This window comes from Parasteatoda tepidariorum, chromosome 7 (assembly GCF_982258835.1).
Source record: "Parasteatoda tepidariorum strain Cologne lab strain chromosome 7, Ptep-v5.0, whole genome shotgun sequence".
Classification (NCBI taxonomy): domain Eukaryota; kingdom Metazoa; phylum Arthropoda; class Arachnida; order Araneae; family Theridiidae; genus Parasteatoda; species Parasteatoda tepidariorum.
The window spans coordinates 22963890-22980741 of record NC_141761.1 but is presented as its reverse complement, the minus strand read 5'-3'; the positions used below and the strand labels follow the sequence as shown (position 1 = coordinate 22980741).

The following is a 16852-nucleotide window of genomic DNA, read 5'->3' as shown; positions in this document are numbered from 1 at the left end:
TTTACTAATTAATGAATGTAGAATACATTATTAATGGCTTTATGCATTATTTTAACTTCACAATTGTTATTTTATTTCTAAATATGTATGACTTTTAGAAAATTTAATTTTTCTTTTAATGTATTACTTTTATTTTGATAAAAAAATAATTTACACCTTTTTAATAGATAATAATTTAAACCTTTGTAATTTTGTCCTATATCAATTACCCTAAGATTCTTTTGCCGATTTGATAGTCATTTTTAAGAAGCTTCCATTTTTTACACCATGTCATTATGTTGAAGAAATACTTTTTAAAAATTAAATATAACTTTAAAAAGTGCAATATATAACGCAAAACAACTTTTTCATTTGCACTCATTTTAACGTTATTCAACAATCATTATTACTTTTAAAAAATAACAAAAACGTATGTACCTTTACAGTTTCTTAAAATGATAAAACTGTGAATTATTTGTAAATGAGTACATTAATCTGAAATTTCCATAGCAGATAGAACATTCTGTGCTATTCTAATATTTTTGTAACAATTACTGTAAAAAAAATTTTACACCTTCTTTTAAGGATAAAAAACCTTTGAAAATTTATAAAGCTGTAAATATTTTTAATTCATTGCTTATGTTTTTGATATCTAAAATATATTAAAAGCTCAAAAGCATTTATAGATAAATATTTTGATGCATAGATAACACAGTTGCTTTACTCAGATTTGAACCAAAGTATTTTCTTTTTATACTGCATTGTGTACACTTTTCAACAAATACTGAAATATTGAATAAACAGAATAACTACAAATTGCAATTATAATACAACATATTAATTGAATTTTTATTAATAGAATACCTACAAAAAATAACAACAATGTATATATTAAACAATAAATTTGATTATAAAAATTTGTTTTATAAATAAACACTAAATCATATCATCCACCTTTCTCATAGATTACAAATGCAATATGTATTTTCAGTCTTAACTTGAAAATTTTTTACACTGTAGTATTGAAATAGAAATTCTAAAATTTATTTAACAAAAAACAAAAATGACAGTGTTAACAAACAATATACTTTGTTAAAATAAATTAATTACAACAGAACATGCTATTCAAAATATGTGCAATAAATATATATATATGAGATCTAATATTAACAAAATACTTTGATAACAAGCCCAAAAATTAAACATAATATTGTCAAAATAAAAAGTAAAACATTTTATTGAAATTGTACTTCTATACTTCTGTAAATCATAACAAAAGCAATAATCAGAACAAAAATCGGAAAAGAAAACAAATAATTCAATGTTGCAAAAAAAACTGTAATTTCAACAGTGTGTGTGTGTGTGCCCTTCAATAATCATCTAAATTTCAAATTCTGATTTTAAAAAATTCACGCAATTCAAATTCCAAAAAATTTGTCCTCCTCAGTTTAAAATTCATTTTTGTAAAAAAAAAAGAAATACAGAATTGCATAATTGGCAAACATATAAATTTCATGCTATATTAAAAACAAAATCAGGTTTCTTAAGTACTTAAATAATCATTTTTGTGAAAAATATAAATATATTAACTTTAAATTAAATATTGTAAAAACTATATTCAAGATTATGCTGCAATGATCAATATGAAACCAAAAATAATGCGTAGGTATTGAACATTTATAAATATTCGCCAGTTTTGTAACAAATATTTTAAAATTTGCAAGATTGCAGTCGATTATTCAAAGAGAACAGGATACGAAATACCTAAAATTATTATATATAGATAGATAAATTATTTAATTTTTTTAGTTTTTAATAATTTTTAAAGCTATTAATATTTTTTTCTTTTTATTTAAATTCCTTTTCTCCTTTAACTTTCTGTTTTAGTGAGCGTGTTTTTTTTCTTTGCATTTTTATCTTATATTATGGGTTGTATGTACTTGCAGCTTAGCACAGTTAGTAAGACTTAAAACATTTAAGCGTTCTTTATTGTTATTTACATAAAATAATTTTGTAAAAAATAACATGATATAAAGATCAAGTAAAAAACGTTAGTCTTCTTTTGAAACTAGTATATATTCACAAATTTTGAAAAGGATAAGAAAATATTTTTAAGAATCAAATTCACAGAAAAAAACATGATTATTATATGGTTATGTATACAAATTCTCAAACTAGGATCCTTCTACAATCTAATAAACCATCAAATTTTTTGAAAATGCATGCCGATCTATACAAAGATGTAATGAATGATGGTGAGTAAAATTTTAAATATTTCCTAAGAATATTTATATATTTTTTTGCAGTTGAAACTTTGTATGCAACCTATATAAGATTTTGCCCTATAATTTAGCCTGTAAACTTGACCTTTTTTACATTGCCTAGCTAGATACAACTCACAAGATCCCAGTTTAATCTAACGACGATATTTAACAGAAAAAACAACTTTAACAAGAAGACAAACCTTTTTTTTCTTTGATAATTTATTAAATGCTGAAATCAGGTAAAATGAATTTTCAAGCAATCAAAAATTAAAGAGAAAAATCAATAGAATACTAACCAAATTTTTGAAATCAAATATTTCAAAACATTGTTGTTTACTAAAAAATAGCCAACACTGTCTTTCATATCTCGAAATATCATGGTGAATGTCTGAAACTAGCTTCATGTAATTTGTAATAAATGATAGCAGTAATCTAGCTAAAAAGACAAGACTTTCCAACTCTCCTCTATATTAATTTTACATGAAGCTGGTATAACTTTATATAGCTTTGTTTAGTATTTGTACCAATAGAGATTAAAAAGATCTCCTTAAATATTACAGTCAACTAAAAACAATAGTATATGACACAATGCAAATTATTTGATACATTACTAAATCATTTAGCATTTTATCAGCCAATTTTAAATTGAATATGTTGAGAGCAGAATGTGGTTGATTTTTGACACAACAAACTGATTGTTTTATGTCATTTGCTGAAAATACACTGCTCTAAGAGGAAAATTTTCATACAAGAGCTACACGGTTAAAGAGTACGTTTGTGTAGCATGTTACTCACAATTATGAAAAAAGTAACTGGAAGACAGTATTTTCAAAGCGTTTCATAAGAAGTTTATAAAAAAGTTGAATGTAAATATTTTAAAATTAATTTCATTACCAATAAATAAAATTGTATCAATCACAGTGCTCTATTACAAAACGTGCACTTGTATTTTACACATGCGTATAAAAAAATATATAAATGATATGTACAATTGCTAACTTTATAAAAAGAGATATTCAAAAAATAGTAAGTTACATAGGTGTGTCATTAAAATTCTCCGCTTTTTTGCTAAAGATCAAAAATAAAATAATAAAAACATTTTTCAAGAGATTGGCAAAACAATTTTAATTTTTCTTTTTTTTTACGGTTCAACCTTTTTATTACAAAAAACTTTCAGTAATATTATTATTTCAACATTATTTAATAATAAAGGAATAGCTTTGTATATTAGTTGAAAAATATGAATTTATTCATAATAATAAATAACATAACGCGAATAATAAATAAAAATTTTATTCGCTTCTGTTTGTGCTATTTTTAGGTAAAGTACAGTTTTTTTTCATTTTAAATTATTTTGACATTTGAAATGGCAATATACGATATTTTCTTTTGTAAATATTAAATAACCTTTTAATTTCATAACAATTAGAAAAACAGTTCTTGTGGAGAAACTGGTTTGTACAATTTCATAAATGCCAATTAAAATTTTATGCAGTTTTTTTTTCTTCCAAAATAGACATACTGCGCACAGTTTAATTTTACCCAATGCATACAATAATTTCAATTTAATTCTTCTAAAGACTAAACTATAAAACTGCACATTTTCAAAAATACAAAACTGCAATTTTTTATAGCGTTTGAAAATAAGTTAATAAATATTTATTTCTTATACAATGGGGTTGGTATAGAAAAAGATTTTTATCATTTAGGAATACCAAAAATATTATGCAACTATTATAAGCAATTAACAAACTAGATTTTTTTTCCAGATTTCAATTTAGATTTTAGAGAACTAAACCAAGATGTGCTCTCTTTTTCTTCAATAGTAATTCAAAATTAATTATACTTATCAAATTAATAATAATTATTTTTTCATATAGAACAACATTTTCTGTTTAAAGTTTTATTAAAAATTTTGAAGATTGAATAAAAAGTTGAAATTAAAAATTTTAACTCCTCAATTTATGTGAGAAAAAAAATATTACATCAGATGTTTATAAAACTTAGCTGAAGATGAAAAAAATTTTATACTATAAACGAAGAAATACTAAGAGCACTAAAAATATAGGATATTTTCAACAATAGACAAAATTTTTATTCCTAATTCTGAAACCTTCACTAAATAATTTTTATTTCAAAATCTTTCATGGACATCTAAAAACTAATTTAAAAATTATATTGCTGGTTATTTATTATCTCCATTGAAAGAAGTCATAACAACAATAACAAATATTGTATCAAATTGGAAAAAATTATTTAACAATTTGATACATAACAAATCATTTAAAATATAGGAATGAAATTTTCTATTAAAAACAAACATTGAAAAAATGGAAATTCTGACATATACTCTAAATTTGTATCATAGTTATGGGAATGGAACAATCTTTAACTACTTCTCACTATATTTTTAACAGAGAACCAAATAAATGATTTATTGCATATGGTATTACAACATATTTTAAAGCAAATATTTTTGCAACTGAGGAACTAAGCTTTTGGTACAAAGCCAAATTTAAGTCTAAGTTGTTCAAAGAATATAAAAGTCAAAACAGTTTGTGGTGCAAGACGAACAAAGGCAGGTACATATCCCTAAAAATTAAGAAATGTATGAAATTATGTAAATAATGAAAATAAAATAAGCAAAAAGATAAAATTAAATAATCAATATGAAAGAATTTCAACAAGCATACTTTGTAAAATCCTAAAGGACCTAGTTTTGCTGTAACTGATATACAATGTAACAAGTTCTGAAATAAACAAATACATAAATAAATGTAGTTAATAAATTCATTAAACAGAAATCAAAACAAATTTATCTTAAACACTAAAATTAATGAATAGTTTGAAAACAAGTTTTAAAAGAACTTTCAATATAAAATTTTTAAAAAAATGCATAACTTTTTAAAGAAAACTCATGAAGAAAGAGCTCCTTTATTTCATGTATTTTGTCTTACGTCATTTAAATTAATTTATAATTAAAAACAATTGTTTAGGAGTAATAAAATCTTTTAACTTAAAATTAACAAAGGTAATCAAAACTCTGAAGCAAGTAATCAGTTTTTAAAACAAATAAATTAGTCTAAATAAGATAGAAAATAATAGCATTCAACTTATTACTCAAGCCTCTTACTCTGCAATTCTATCTACAGTCAAAGTTTTCAAGCTTCAATATTATCTGCACAAAAGTATAACATAATATAAACTTCTATGAAAAAATTCATATTTGATAAAATTTTTCTTAAAAAATAACGTTAGAGATATAAAAAAAAATCTCATTTAAGGAAGTCTTAAAATAAAATCATCCAAAGCATTTAGATCTCATTGTTCAAAAAGATCTCGTTTCAACCAACGCAATGAAGCACATAAGCTAGTCAAGTTTTACTTTAAAAAAGTGCATGAATATTTAATATAAATATAACAATGTATCAAAAAAATGCAACGAAACAAAATTTTGTATAGCAACCATCTTCCACTCACTCAAAAAGCACACATTTCAAAATAACATAGATTTTAAAACACTTACAAAGTCTATACTCGGTTGCAAGTTAAGAAAAAACTATTATCCCTATGGAAAGAGCATGTTTGCACTTTAAATGAATGCCAAGCTCCCAGCGTGAACATATATCAATATCTCCAACTCTTGAAATGACGCTGCAAAGCCTCCTTTTTGCTTGCTTTCTTATTACTAACAATAATCAGTAAACAAATAATAAGAATTAATAGAAATGTTATCTAAAAATCGTAACAAATACACATCTTTCTATTCACATGTAAAGTACAATAAATATTGTTTCTTGCAGATGATCTTCTTAAAAAGTTAAACTTTATATCGTATTTGATTCGTTAAGAACATGTCCGCAAAAGATGCACCATTTTTAATGGTCCAATTAAATGTTCTTCTTGTTTATCGAAATATGTCGCCAAGTCTAAAATTCCAAGAAGACTACCAAAACTATAACCTTTTTTATAATAATTCTATAATATATATCATAAAAGATAGCATAAATTAAATTTCTGCCTGATGTGTTTAACTTTTAAAAGCTTTTATACTGTTTTGAAAGCATATTTGTATAATTTGATGAAGAAATAAAATGGAACTATATGCAGTTGCTGATGATTACTTAAATCCTATACCGAAATTTTCGTTTCTTAACTTACAATGGAGTCTGGTTAAAATTAATACATTGAATTACCCTATATTCTCCTGGTTTGGCATTCATTGTTCGTGTTTTCAAAACATCTAAAGGTTGAGTTAGAGTAGTGGCGATTGCACCCTAAAATTCAGTAATTTATAAATGAGAAACTTATAATAATATTAAAAACAAATACTTTTAATTCTTCATAAAGCAAAGAAAAAAACAAGAAGGAGAAAAAAATAATAAAAAAATTTTTAAAAAGCAGGATTTATTAAAAAAAAAATAACAATGAAATAAAATTTTAATATCTACAAAAAGCTTAAAAACAGTATTATAACAGTATTATGATATAGATATTTATAGTATAAACAGACACCCGGTGGCTGAGTGGTATCGCTTTGCGCTCCCATGCCACAGGTTCTGAGTTCGATCCTCGAGTCGGACAAGGCTGACTCAGCCTTTCATCCCTTCAGTGGGTCGATAAATGCGCAACAAGCATGATTGGGAACTAAACACTGAGGGTTCCGCATTCGGTTGACCACCTGACCGGAACATCTGCTCCTGCACTCCAGAGCCCAAGGTCAAGAAAACTGAGATGGGCACAGTAGGCCTTGGCCTTCTATGAGCTGTTGCGCCACTGAGTTTAGTTTATTATAGTATAAACAGTATTATAGTATGAACAGTATTATATAACAGTATTAAAATATATTCAATAAAAAAACAAAAATAAACAAAATCTAAGTATTCAAACAATTAGAAAAATAAGTTCTATAAATAAACAATTTACAAATGTAATTATCAGAAGAAAGTTAAAAATTAAAAAAAAATATTTACAATAAATTCCCAAGTTCGAAAATCCAACATATCATTTTCTATATGGGTAAATGACACATTTGTATAACTTTGTTTTTAATAATATCATAGACTGTTACATATTTTGAACGCATGACATTATTAGACAAAAACATATTCTATTGACCATTATTTGTTTATTTAAAATTACTATCATACTTAGATGAAAAAACAATTCTGATTTTTCCTTTTTTATTGTATTTTTTAAAAAAAAAACATTTTTAAAACTAAAAGTTTAAAGTACATTCTAAAGTTACCTTTCGAAGTTTAAATGTGTTTAGGGATAAAAAGGATTTCAAAAACACATATTAAACAATCATTTTATGTTTACAGAAAATAATAATAACTTAGTACAAAGAATAGAATGAAAATTAATCAGTTACAAATTTAAATAAAAATATTGCGATCAGTAAGAAGTTAATTATCAATAATTACTAAAAATAGAAGTTTGGATTACAATCTTTAGCTAATGTTAAGATCCTAAGCATAAATTCCTGATAGAAAAAAAAGTCCAATTTCTACCTAAATATCCTGCTTCAAATAGGTTATTTCAAATAGAATTAGACTAACTAAATTATTACTTGAGAAAATTTGCACATATATTTCATGCTCTAGTAGCCAGCACAGTTACTTCTGTGAAATAACTGAGGAGTAACTAATTTTCTGTGACAGAAAACAATCAGGATGAACTTTAAATGAAGTTGACTGATAAAGGATAAATTACAAAATCGATAAAAACCAATAATCAAGTTACACATACAATTACATATTAAAGAAATGATAGAAATTTTTGTTAGTTATCAAGTTAAATAAGCCTTTTGATGACTAAATAACTTATATATAAATTAGCTAGCACAAATCTACATACTTGAAGACTTAACATAAAAGTAGGTATTAAATTACTTGGACAAATGCTTACATCTAAATCGTTATAAGAAAAAAATTAACAATACCACAAACTGAGATTACCCAACTTAAAAAGAGTCAACTTCTCTTATCTTGAACAAGTTAAACAGATAACATTGAGGTGTTTGTTTTTAAGAGAAACTAAGTTGATTTAAGGAACTTCTTTATAATTAAGTAATACATACTACAACAAAAATACTTACACATAGTTTGTTTGTTTTTTTTTTAAATTTTGAAATTGATATTCAAAGTTTAAAAAATATTTTTGTTAAAAAAATATACTTTATTTATAAGCAAAAATTAATGACGTAAACTTTCTAAAGAAAATAAAAAAATTTAAAGAACATCATAACAAGAGAGACAAATACAAGTTTTTAAGGGTGCGGCTGAGAAAAAGGATATTATATGAAAAAAATTTTACATAAATAAAAATTTAAGTAATTAATTAGAATTTAAGTACTCAGGAAATTTAGATCTTGATGCTTGAAGATTATTCTAGCAACTAAACTGCAAATTATCCAAAATAAATAAACTTATTTTCACTTAGTAACTCAAACAATATATTCTAAGTATTTAGTTAAAATGTTATTAACAGTTTAACTAAACATTTAGAATATGAGGAGTTTTTAAATAAAAAAATGATAATCACATTTTCAGACAAAAATTTTTTAGATCAGTGTTTGGTTACATGTAGATTAAAAAAACAACTGCAGAACAAAAAGTACTCACAGCCATGACACTAGCAGCAAAATGTGTAACAAGATTATCAGCAAAATATGATGTTTGTAACAACGTCTGTTTTATTTGATCATAAAAAGATATCTGAAACAAATAATGTGCTTTTAAAAAAAAGTCATAGGCATAATGAATGTAACAGAAACATAGTAAAAATGAAAAAAGCAATGCAAGCATTAATGAGTAAAAAAAATATAAATAAAAATGCTCACAAGATATTGATCACAATTATCAATAATTATTAATCTTTAATTATTTATTAGTTCATATATTTCTAATGCATATGATATTTATTGAATAACAAAATAAACAAGTAATTTAAACAGATGACATTTATAAAATAATTAACCACAAAAGGACTTATTTAGAGGTTATTTAGACAGACTTAGTCAATTTCAATGATTCCTTAGTTACAAGAAAAAATTGCAAGGGTATAGTTTGAGTTGCAAAAACAAAGAGCTTAAAATGTGAAAATTGCTAGGAAGTTGTTATCTGATGACTGAATTTGTTTTATATACACTAGCTGTAATAAAGTCTGAAATTAATTTCAAAGAAATGTATCATATTTTAAACTATGAAATTTCTATGCACATAAAGGATAGAATCAGAAATTGACTATACACAAAACTGGCAAAAAAAAGCAAGAAATAAGTATCTCAAAAATTTTGTTACATTATGAGACAGCAGTATCAAAAAAGAGTAAGTGTACTTAGTCTTAACAAAGCATTAATTCTAGCTTTTATATTAAAATAATTGATATAAAAAATCATGGTCATAAAAATACTTTAAAATGAGAAAAAGACATATGAACTAAACACATATGAGTACATATGAATTTGTTTTATAACTCTACTATAACAAAAGCAAATATTACAAAGTATGATAAAAATAAAAGAATAAAAAAACCTTTTGTCCAAACAAAAATGGATACTATAAAGTGGAATTGTTATATCATGAGTGCACAAAAATATCATAAATATTTACTCATAACTAAAAAATTCTAAACTCGAACATCTAGAGTAAGAATCTAAGAAATCATGTCACTCAACTTGCATGCCAAAGGTTGTTTTGCATTTAATGTACAGTAACATCAAACGAAATAATAGTTTAAATTAGTATTTTGAAAATTCGGTTTTCAAATCAAGCAAATGTTTGACACTTACTTTTGAAGTGATATTTCAATGAGAATAAAAGAATGAAAAAAATTACAGTTATCATACAGGAATGAACTATCAGTGTTTTAGCTCAATATGAGTTAATAGTAACTTACAAAAAGAGTTCTAAGAAAATAATTTTATTTAAAAACGAATAAACTTGTAAATTGACATAATATTATCTTACAAATGTTATGAGGAACTATGATAATATTAAAGTCCTTCTCCACTGAAAAGCAACAAAAATAATTTAATGGAACACGTTTCAACTCAGGCTTAAGTATTCTTGTACTACAGAAAAGAAATTATGTTATGATATAAAATCATGATCTACCAACAACAAATAAAAAATGTATGTAGAACATGCGTAATCCACAATGTCACATATTATGTATGCTAAAATGCATGAGAAAACTTTACAGAAACGAGTTTAATAAAGCAAAAGAGATCATTCTTTTATTTTTCTTTACAATCAATTACCAAATAATAAAATCCAAAAAAAAACCCTTTCTTACTATTTACAAAACATGAATTCAGTGCAAACATTATAATGTGCACCTGATATACATTGCAACTATTAAACTGAATATGAAACACTTAATAAAAGGGTAGCTGTAAAGAGGGTTCTACTATAAAATCTTAGACTTTATAAGAATGATACAATTAGTAGTTAAAAAATATAAGAGAAAAAACATTTTAAAGATAAAATAAATGTGCAGATACCTGCCCAATAGTCATTAGCATTGCTCTAGTAGTAGCTGTAGAACCTCCCGAAAATAGTTTCTTAATCCCATCTTTGGTATAAACTCTAATTAAGCCATCAATAGCATGCTTGTAACTAAAAACATAAAAGATAGATAAAAAAAAATAGGTTTTATCACTTTTAAGTAATCAAATAAAAGATCATTTATAACTTACTTTCTTCTCTGTTCAAGAGGAAGTTTAATATCATTCTGCATCCTAAAAATTATATGAAAAAATATTTAAACAAGTGAGATGGCTTATGAATCTAACAAAAATTAGAACCAATTGCCAAATGAAAAAGACCAAACTTAAAGGATACAAGGTTGACATAATTTAAACCACATGATTTGTTTTTTTAAAAAAATTAATGATTTTAATCAAAAATATTTTTAAATATAACTAATGAATATACTTCTAAAGATTTTTTTTTTTTTTAGTTTGACTTCATTGATATTGAAGATTTTATCTAAAGAAATAAAGAGATGGAAATGTATGCAAATTATACTTTAACGTAAAAAGATACGAATAAATAAAAAAAAAAGCTACTAAATATCGATAAAAATAAGATTAAACTTTAAAAACCTATGTACATTAATAAAGAAAGACTTGTTCTGCAAAGAGTATTTTAGTAAAAAAGAATACTTTTTAATGTTCTTCTAAATAAATTTATTCATCATTTGATATGGAACTGACAAATCATGTCTTAGTATTAATAAATTTATGAAGGTGTTGAGCTTGAACAAAAATAACTAACATTTTATACATTCAGGAATAGTTTGAAAAAACTTGCAGAATAATTTTAGCTATTTTAGTAAGAAATTCTAAGTATTTCAGTTATGCTATTCATTTTAAATAATATTAAGCATTATTAATGCATTTTATAAGAGCTTTTATTGGAAAATGTAAAATGAAAAAAATCTGATTTAAGTAAAAAAAATCAGATTTTAAAAAAAAAGAATTTTTTCCAATTTTTAAAAGAATGGATGATTTAAATAAAATGTATGTCTTCTATTTTTACTTTGTAATAAAATTTCGTGAATAACCCAATGAATATTCATACAATTCAATGAAAATTCTGATGGCCAGAAGTTGAAGAGAACATTAAACATCTTAAAAAATATGAGACTTCAAACACTCCAGTAAAATGTAATATTAGAATTATGCAATTTAATCAAAATGCAAAAATTGCAAGTAACATTCATTTCTAAAAAGAGAGAAACCTATTGTCCTAGAATATCAAGAGATGGTAGAACTATATGTATACTTTTAATCAAGTTAGCTTTTAATTTTACAATTTTGAAATAGTTTGGAATTAATTATGTCTGTTGTGGTTTAATTTTTCATTAGTAAGATATATCTAATAAATAGAAAACTCAAACTTTTTCTTATTTAATCTGCACAAATATATACACATAAATACAAAAAGTATGTAGTGAAAACTTATAAAGCACATAATAATTTTGATTTTTTAACAATGCACAAAAAAAAAAGAAAAATAACATTTTAACATCTTATGATCTAATGATCAGATTTTCACATACAAGAACTCAATCTTAATGGTTCAAGAGCTTAAACAGTTAATATGCTAATTAATTTGAGAAAATTATATTCTAAGCCTTTAAATCAGACACAAAAATATACTTTCCCTGAATAAACATACTTTATTTGAATTCGTGATCCTCAAAATATGGAAGGTAGTGTCATTCTGGAAAATATTGTTCTATAAGTTTAAGCAAGTTAGAAGTTGAAATTCTTAAAAGTTAATTTAATTTTTTGCCTACTTTGACGTTTCAAGGAAATTGCGTTTTTAGTGTTTCTTATGAACTATTTGGCTCAAATTTTGGATTTCATAATTTAAAATTGCGTAAGTAAATTGGTGTAAAAATTAATTTTTATGCCTTACAATTTTAAATATTTTTGTGCATTAAATTATTTTTGAATAAATAAGTTTTATAATTGTGTGCAAAAAATTTTTGATTTACTGCAATTTTATAGATATGGTGAAACATACAAAAATTGAAACTAACATTAAGAGATTTAACAGGGTTCAGACTCAATTTCAGGAAAAAAAATTCACTGAGTTTCCCAGGTACATCAGGAAAATTTCACTGAAAATCCAGATCATATTTTATCCATACTATGCAATTTTTCAACAGAAAACTTTGATTTTTTAATTGTAATGTCAAATATTACATTTTGTGAGCAAAGAAATATCATTGAATGAAGATAGAAGCATAGAAGTTTCACTAAAATGCAAACTTTTTACAACAAATAATTGTAATAGATGTTAGAATTATTTAATTCAAATCTTAATAACTGATAACTGTTACTCACAATTCTAATACTGGTTATTTTCCAGTTATAATGTTAAGATTTTCCTCTTTTTTTTAAAAAAAATTCTAATTTCATTTTATGCAATTTTCCCTGACTGTTCCCAAGTTAAAATAAAATTCTCTGACAATTCCAGATTTTCCCTGACCCTTTCCCTGAGATTTTCCCTGTTTAGACTTTAGAATGCTCTTCGGCCTAAACCAATGTGATAATATTTTCCATATTGCAACTACCTCCAACACCCCTTTTTGCACATTAAGAATCCGAATAGATCAAAAAAGGTATGTTCTTTCAGAGAAAGTAAATTTTTTGCCTGAGTTTGTAACTAAAAATAATGCTGGCACTTATAAATTAATATATTTAAGTTTAGAATAATGAACCATTAAGATTGAGTTTTAGTACATAAAAATCCCATCATTGTATAGAAAGTTATTAAGGTGTGTGCCTTTTAATTTTGTGCACTGACCATTTATATTTATTCTATATTTGAGTCTAAATAAGAAAACATATACAAACTTATCTATATATTCTTAATTTAAGACAGTAGTTATGATATATATTATTCATATTAAATGGTATACCGTCTTTCTTTTTTAAGAAAATCACTTCGTTATTTTTTTATGAACAATCAGATAAAAATAAAAAAGAACTAATCAAAGCAAAAAATAGACATTAAAAGCAGTTTTTTTTTTAGAGAAAACAATAACTCAAAAAGGAAATTTTTATCTTTCTTTTCTTATTAAAGAAAAATTATAACGAACCTAACATTGACCATATCTGCAGGCGTACCAATAAATCCACCCATCGCTCCACCTGTAGCTGCCAACAAAACTTTTTTGTAAAATGGAATATTTTCTCCGGGTACACTAATATTTTGCTTCACAACTTCATAAACCCCAAACCGAGTTGTAGAATAAGTCAGCTATAAAGGAAATATATTGAAACAAAGATTACATCAATTTCATGAAAGTAATATCAATAATGTATAAGTTTCAAAAGGCACAACAGATAAGGCAATAGGCTGCCTGCCTACATTGCAAAGAATTAAGATTCTATGCAAGGTGACAACTTCGAACCCACCCAGCTTCAGGTCGATGAGTACCAGCTTGTACAAAAAAGAGGCAGCAAGGGCCTAATGCTGAGCACAACGCTAAAATCATGCTGTAGATATAGAAATTGCAAAGCCTTAACGTTCATGACCTTCTGGCCAACAAACAGCCTTTTACTTTTAGTAAAAATATGAGTGATAATTTCTAATCTAATCCATACGCATTTACCATTATGAAAATTATTTTTGAATACACAAATAGAAAAGAGAAATATATTGTCCTTTCAGTACTTGTCAGTTATTTATGATAAGATATCTAAAGAAACATTTGTGAGCTCACAGATGGAGACACAAATGTTGTTTATATTCACAATTAACAACAAATGCTGTTTGAGAACAAGGTAACATCAAATAAAGAATAACAGTAGAAACAGCTGTAACTAAACAAAGACAATTAACTTCTTACATTATTTGTTAAAAGATTATAATTTCAAAAGCTAAGTAAGCTATAATTAATAAATTTGTTCCTTATTTGTTCTAAGAATAGTAAATTTTTTTTTCTATAAATGATAAATGTTGAAGTGCATATTTTTGCATTTTTAAATATTTGTGTCTAAAAATTAGTTAAAAACATTTCATGATTATTCTGTTCCACATTATTATAGCTACCATGTTTAGTAAAAAAGTTTAAAAATATGTGAAATAAACTATATAACACAAAATTCTATAAAATGCAAAGTCTCATATTTCAAGATTTGCATAAGAAAGACATTTATAAGATTGAGGTTAAGATCTTCTACTTTGGGTAAAACAATGATAAATTACTGATCAAACTATAAGACATATTAAAGAAAGTAAATAAATAAAAATTTCAGCAGCAGATTATTAAACTTCCATGCATGCTTACCTGTCGCAATAGTGATGCACTTAAACCATTGTATAGGGCTAGAATTCCTTGTTTCCTAATAATATTAGTTGTATTTTTTACAATTCCAATTTTACCTTCTTGTTGAGTTTGAAGATGAACCTAAAAAATAATTTTAAATAGTTTTCAAAGTAGGCAAAAGTATTGCATTAATCTACTTCATCGAATCACATTTTTATAAAATTAATTCCTCTTTAGAAATTATATAATTTCAATTCTTAGCTACTGGTACAACACGAGAGTTAGGAGATAAAGGTACCCCAAGAAAAAAAATTTCTGATTAACTTCATGGAAGATTTTTAATATGCATTTAATATTACCATTTCATAATAAAATTTTAACACACAAAAAAGAAAATTTTCTTTCAATTTTGTTCTGTTTTCTAAAGTAGCTTCAGTATTTGAAAAGAAAAAACAAAATATTAGTTTTTGAAAATTTACTTTACCCCATTTTAGCTCATAATATTCTAAGCTAATGGTCATAATTTTGTTGATGATTTTAAATTACTAAATTAAGTTTTAAAATTGTCAGTATTAAAAAATTGTTCATGACTTTCTCATCAGTTTGAATTGAGTTACTGTAATTCATAATGCCTAGTAGCATAGTGTTTTGCAATATTTTCAGTATTTTTACGAATATGGTTAGAATTATCTATCAATAAAAAAAGAACTATTGGAATTTGCAGCTGTTTGATTTTTACCTTAATTAAACAAACTATAATTTTAATATTAATCTTTTGGTCTAGGGGGTTCTGTTTCAAAACCATGTTTCAATACATTGTATTTCTCTTATTTCATAGAGCAAAAAAAATTATTTCTTATCGTCAAAAATAATGGGTAAAAATTTATAAATGGATGACCTTACTGTTTTAGTGGTTTTTTATGTTCCCATAGAAAACAGAGAAAATTTTAGAGTTAAATGAGATTTTTCTTATAATAAGAAATTGAGATAAAAACAATAGGAAAATGGAAGATTTTATAGACACTTAAAGCTTCAAGGTACAGTGCCCAATCCAGTTTTATACTCCAACTAAATAGTTTACTGTAAATCCTAAAAAATTAAACAACAATGAAAATACATTTTTCTCTATACTTGCTTTTAATAAATCAAGAGGATGTGTGCAAGATGCTGCAGCAGCGCTGGCAATACCACCAAAATACCACCTTGCCAACCTTTTAGAAACGTCTGTAGGTTCTCCCATCTCACTGCACAGATAAAATGAAAGTTTGCTATTAAAATTACAGTCAAAAGTATTTCAGGATTAATGAAGCTCCATTCAATAAATTAAGATTAAAATAAATTATACAGATTTCGCAATTTTCGTTTAAGAGGATTACAGAAAGAATTATAAATTACTAAATAAACAGTAATAGCTTTGTTTTCATATTGAATAAACGAAATCAATCTTCGAAAATCATATTATTACAAAGAAACTGAAGCGAAACACAATTACACATTAAATAGTATTCGTTCAATATTTTACCTAATAAGAAAACTTTATGTTGCATGCATTTATTTATTTATTTTACAAAAAAAAAGGGCTTAAATATTTTACCAGTTGGAAATTAAACTGTGTTCCCGAGTTAAGAATACGAGAGTCTGAGTTTATGTAATATTTTGAGGAAATAGTAGATTATTAAGCTTGTTAGATTAATTGATACGAAAAAAAATAACAAATCACTCCAGTTGATGGTTGTCGGTCACGTTTTTGTTTATTTACTTTTTGGAAGAACCTTTATAGAGATTCCAACGATTAATTTTTCTTATATCGATTA

At 24.8% G+C, this 16852-nt stretch overlaps 1 protein-coding gene across 1 annotated transcript; it reads right to left on the bottom strand.

Moving 5' to 3' along the window:
- Positions 1–1449: 1449 nt before the first annotated feature.
- Dic1 (Dicarboxylate carrier 1) lies at positions 1450–16814 on the bottom strand. The gene is made up of 10 exons (XM_016066882.5): positions 16633–16814; positions 16174–16282; positions 15060–15179; positions 13866–14026; positions 10948–10989; positions 10753–10867; positions 8870–8962; positions 6440–6520; positions 4937–4993; positions 1450–4835 (listed from the first exon to the last, which is right to left on the bottom strand). Exons 2-10 carry the CDS (start codon positions 16276–16278, stop codon positions 4734–4736), a joined length of 876 nt encoding a protein of 291 aa, XP_015922368.1. The 5' UTR covers positions 16279–16282; positions 16633–16814; the 3' UTR covers positions 1450–4733.
- Between the last annotated feature and the right edge of the window lie 38 nt (positions 16815–16852).

What these genes read in the sequence shown, in the direction of transcription:
- Dic1 (XM_016066882.5), bottom strand. Translation starts at nt 16,278, where the DNA reads ATGGGAGAACCTACAGACGTTTCTAAAAGGTTGGCAAGGTGGTATTTT. An exon ending in TGCTAATGACTATTGGGCAG is followed by an intron (nt 8,963 to 10,752) that starts GTATCTGCACAT and finishes TATTTGTTTCAG; the next exon opens with ATATCTTTTTATGATCAAAT. An exon ending in GTCCTTTAGGATTTTACAAA is followed by an intron (nt 4,836 to 4,936) that starts GTATGCTTGTTG and finishes CTTAATTTTTAG; the next exon opens with GGATATGTACCTGCCTTTGT.